Source organism: Periophthalmus magnuspinnatus, chromosome 3 (genome assembly GCF_009829125.3).
Source record: "Periophthalmus magnuspinnatus isolate fPerMag1 chromosome 3, fPerMag1.2.pri, whole genome shotgun sequence".
Taxonomy (NCBI): Eukaryota; Metazoa; Chordata; class Actinopteri; order Gobiiformes; family Gobiidae; genus Periophthalmus; species Periophthalmus magnuspinnatus.
Genome location: NC_047128.1, coordinates 12,663,699 through 12,668,882, shown reverse-complemented (window position 1 = coordinate 12,668,882; position 5,184 = coordinate 12,663,699). Strand labels below are relative to the sequence as shown.

At 38.0% G+C, this 5,184-nt stretch overlaps 1 protein-coding gene across 1 annotated transcript; it reads right to left on the bottom strand.

Annotated features, from left to right (window-relative positions):
- Window positions 1-929, bottom strand: ccdc103 (coiled-coil domain containing 103; the record flags this gene model as incomplete). The annotated part of the gene is made up of 2 exons (XM_033991806.2): window positions 784-929; window positions 1-199 (listed from the first exon to the last, which is right to left on the bottom strand). Coding segments are annotated over exons 1-2 (345 nt in total), but the record flags the coding sequence as incomplete, so codon positions are not given.
- Between the last annotated feature and the right edge of the window lie 4,255 nt (window positions 930-5,184).

Here is a 5,184-nt window from a genome sequence, read left to right as displayed (position 1 = left end):
TCTGTTTTTGTCCTGGTTTGTTGAGTTCTCCTCATTTCTCTCTTGACTCCCTAAAGTCATGTGATGTGTCCTGTTGCCCGCAGAGACAGTGTGGTGTGTCCTGTTGCCTATGGTGACAGGGTTCCAGGGCTGTTTCCGTGGTGCCCTCTGCATGTCGTGTCTCTCCAGAGGCTTCAGATGAGATGCCAAAACCAGAGACCTGAAAAAGACATGATTTATATAGCATTTATTAAATTATGAATGAATAATGAATTATTGGACTGCATGTGTAAATATTCCCAATTAAGGTGTCTTTAGTCCGGATGGGGGTTGGTACACCATCTGCTCATCTCCATGGAGATCATTTGGGGAAAATAATCAAAATCAACTCTACATATTGATCCAAAATATCGGCAGAGCTGATCAGACATCAGCTTATATGGATTCTAAACAATCGGCATCGGCCATAGAAAAATCCACATCAGTCGATCTCTAGTCACAAGCTAGCTAGCCTTAGCCAACAGTTTTTCAGTCACGCTCACCTTTTTTGAAAATCAAACTCCTAAAGAGGACCATGAGGTCATATTGATCACAGGCTCCTGAAAATGTGCTGTTTACATCAATTTGGTATTTTTTCTTGAGTTTTTAGACAATCTTAAAACTTTTTTTGGCTGTGTTTGTTAAGGTGAGTAATGGTAATGGTGCTGAACATTCCATTGTAGAGATGCATGCAGAACCCCTTCAGCATGATGTCACTGCAAAGTATCAATAAACCTACATGTTCCCACAGTGCCCCCTGCTGACCTGAACTCATCATAGGACCCCACTTTCTGGTTTACAGCTCTCAGTTTAGCTGCGTTCTCTCTGTAGTACTTCTCCTCAAATTGAAGGGACCCACGCAGCTCTTTCTCCAGAGCTCCAAAGTCTATGAGGCCTTTCGAGGCAGACATGTCCTGGGAAAAACACAGAAGTATCAAAAGATCATATATATTAATAAAAGATTTACAGAGAAAAATCCAGATCTTCTAATATTCTTAAAATCTTGAATGTTGAATTTGTATGTCTATCCATGAACACAAACAGATATCTGAGACAGGTGTGAAAGATGGGGCTGGGTAATCACAGTTAAGGCTTTGAAATATATTCTACAAATAAAAAGTGGTATAGAAATTAAAGAGTTAACCGTAGTGTGTTTCCCCGAAGTTTATACAAGACAGTCCCCATTTGAATAACTGTATTGCATAAGCATTTCTGAGTAAGTGTTTCACTTATCGACTCAAAAAAAAGCTACTTCTATAAAAAGTAAAAGCTGAAGTTAAATCTGTCAACTGGACAAAAAGTTGTAGGAGTGACAGCTTTAACTTCGTTTTTTTCTATGGATCAGACCGGGACGACTGAGGGATTACACTGACAGCTTCTATAAATGTAAGATAAAACAACAAGAAAAGCATTTTAACATATAAAACAAGCAAATCATCAAAAAAGGACAAATTAAAGACTGACTAAAGTTACCTCTATTTTATATATTTACACAAGCCATTTGTAATACCAATTTATTTTTCAGCTTGTTTTGAACTATGAAGATAAAAAATGACACTATAAGGGACCACCGTTGTCCCCTCAACAAAGTAATCCATATAATTCATAATAAAAAGTAGCAGGTATTTGTAGCAAGAAAAATAGGCATGTAGTTACATTACTTTTTCCCATCATTCAAAATGATTAGGTTAATTCCAATGTTGTTCATCATAGGTACAAACCATAATCCGTTTTGTAGCAGCAGCTGCACTGATAAATATTTATTAAAACAGAATTTGAACAAAGAAATTAAACAAAATGTGAGATTAGTAGAAGTACTTTGCAAACACACAATCCCATTTACAACGTCAGAGGTCACTATTGTTCATAAAAAGTAGCTAGCGTTAACCAAACTAGCGACGCTAACAGTAAACAGCTAGCATTAAAGCGAGCTAATTATAATACTCACTAAACTTGGACAAAAGACACAATTAAGCACAACTACCTGACCAGAACAAAACTCACAATAATAGATAAACGTTCCGAATTAACTTTTCCCTTGTTGTTTCCCCGTTGTCTCGGAGTTTTGAGTGATTTTATAGAGTTTTTGTTGTGTTTTTTCACTCTCTACAGTGCGCTTCTTCTCAGCACCTGTTTCTATGGCAACGCGTAAACCTGCACCGCACATGCGCACATTTCTTTGAGGTCATTAACATTTTTAACGATTTATACGTAATGCAAACACTCGATTTAACTAATTAGGCCACATTTTAAACCAAGAAATATAGCCTTATTTTATTCACGCTATGTTTTCTCAAAAGTTGTAGCGGCTGCTTAATTTAAGAGGGAACAGAACAAGGACCTTCTAAATTAGGGCCTGAACCTTATGCACTGCAGCCACATTTTTGAGCGAATCCCCCAAATAACAAAAGATTATTTACTGTAACTGGACACTTCATAACTTACCTATTCTTGTTGTTTGTCTGGAAAGCCCACCTACTAATACAAATGCTAGTGGGCCTATTGATTTCTTGGGGGTGTGATGCTAACTGTGGGTACTGCTCCGTCTGCAGCTTTGTTAGATGTTAATCTGAGCTTCATTCTAACATACACAGTAACTTTTATTGAAGTTAAATCAACAAATAACAAGTAAATCATCAGTTAACTTCGGCTTTTACTATGGATCAGACCTGGACGAGTGAGGGACGACACAGGCATTCTAACACACACTAAGTTGGAGCTACAAGAGGTGAGCTTATTTGTGCTGTTAGTCTCACACAGAATTGCAGTCATGAGTTAGTTAGTATTGGCATTAACAGTTTTTCAGTTAGGCACTCTCACCTTTCTGTTGAAAATCTAACCCCTAAACAGGACCATGAGCCCTTGTATTGATCACAGGCTTCTGGAAATATGCAGTTTAAATCAATTTTGTATTTTTTTCTTGAGATGAATCCTAAAACTTTTTTGACAGTGTTTTCTAATGTGCGCATGTTAACTGCTGAACTTTCCACCTTAGAGATATATTGTACATCTTACATAGTGCATCGTAACAACACTGTCTAGTCATTTTCATCATTGTCTATTTTTTTTTCTGTATGTTAGCCTGTGTTTTAGGTCTGTGTACAATTGCTATGGTAAAGTCTGAATAAAGACCTTGTTTGACTCCAGCTCAGTTTTGATAAATCCTCTGTAAAGGAAATGGACACATATCAGAGACTTTTTCCTCTGTAATCACCTCACGACCCTCCGCTCTGACAGACACTTCCAGCTTTTCTTCTGTCTCATGAAAAATCATTAAAACGATTAAACCAACTAATAATAAAGTCCAAATCTGTGCCCTCCCCCTTTGCCCCTCCTCAGCCTGATGGAGGAAGCAGAGTGGAGTGGACAGGAGGGGACGGTATCAGTGGGCTCTTCTCTGGTGAAGAATGGACTTCAACACTTTAAGTCCCCAAATCTGCAGAGCATCCTGTGGAAATGCATCATGGGAAACAGCGCAGATACGGTAGGACACAAAAGAGATCAGGAGTCAAGGCTGTGCAGTGAAAAGTACAGTTTCAGATTTGGCAAAGGGGTTTTGGGTTTGGTTAAGGTAAATTATATGCTTACAATAACACTATTTGAAATGGTGTGACAGATATATATTGTATCTGGCCTTATTATAATTAATGACTAAAGGTGTATATACAGGCTTATTAAAAACTAAACTGAAGTAAACAGAAGAGACTAGTGGAGCATAACAGTGAATGATACCAAGTCAGCCATATACCATAGTGCCTTTGAACAAGTAAGGTCCATGATGCACAGTGTAATTTTCATATTTAGAAAAATCTAAATAATGACAAACAAAATGCTCTTTACTAACGTGGCTTTGGTCCAAACAATTTCAAAATGTAGCCTATGTAACTTTCTTACAAGATCTGCTGACTCCTTGTCTCCACAGAGATGCTATTGCTTTGCCTGGATTGTTCCACAGTATGGCATTAAATGTATCTGTCTGGAATGTATCTGATCTGTCTAGTTTTTCCTATGTTTTTCAAAAAAAAAAAATATGGGCTCAGCTTTCCACAGATCTGACCTGGAATTTGGTCAGATGATGTCACCTGCTGAAATTGAAAAGTTTAATACCACACTATGGAACATTATAGACTAACAAATAACAATTCCATTTAGACACGTTGGTGGCAGACCCTACACTCGAAAAGTTACACTGTACACCTTTAAAATAGCATTCTAAAACCACAAAGGCTATCCTATAAAGGCAATAGGTTTGTTTTATCCAGTGCATAAATGATAAACATTATTTCCCTACATTATTTTGTCAGTTTAGATCAAATATTAAGAGTTCAAAGGCATCACGGAGGCTAACCAGCTACGTGCTAACGAATATCCATAATGTGGTTGTTTCAGGTCCAAAAAGCACATTTAAAACACAAGATTCTGCAAAATGTTGTAAGAACTTAGTGGTTTATAAAGTTTCAGAAACAGATTTCAAATTATAAGTCTCGTGCCCATTATTTAAAACCACAGACTGTGTAAAGAAGTGGACTAGGGAAGTGTGATGTCACCCATAGCGTTTGGCTCCGGGCAAATGAAGCTCATCGAGGCTAGCTGTTATAGTGAGTGAAGTTGTTGAAGGTGACGCCCCTTCCCGCTTGCACAGACGATCTGGCAGGGGGTGAGCGCTTAGCAACACTGTCAATCAAACCTGTTCCTAAAGCTAGTGGGAGTGGGGAAAGAAGGCAGGTGATTTGTCTCTTACTAATGTTTATATCTTGATTTACGGACACAATAGCGAAATAAAAATATGAGGATCACATAGAGCAGGTTAATACAAACATTTTAAGACCAAAATGATGAGGCTCACAGCTGCAGTAACAGAGAGACGGGTGACAATTTTCTAATGTAAAGTGAATTGGAGTCAATGGAAGCAGAAGCATGTCCATGATCACTTCCTGTGTGGAAAGCAGTGGCTAGCTATGTCCATTTATACAAACAGTCTATGGTAACTTTGAGCTCAAAATTTTTTTTATTTTTTTTTTATTTTGTATCGGAAAAATAAATGTGAAATTCACTCCCAGAACCAGGGGGCGGGCAGTCTCTGTGGCCTCCATAATCTGCCTGCTTTCATCTGACTGGACCAGTCTGCTTTGAGCTTGATTTGTGGGATATGTTGGTGAATCTGCT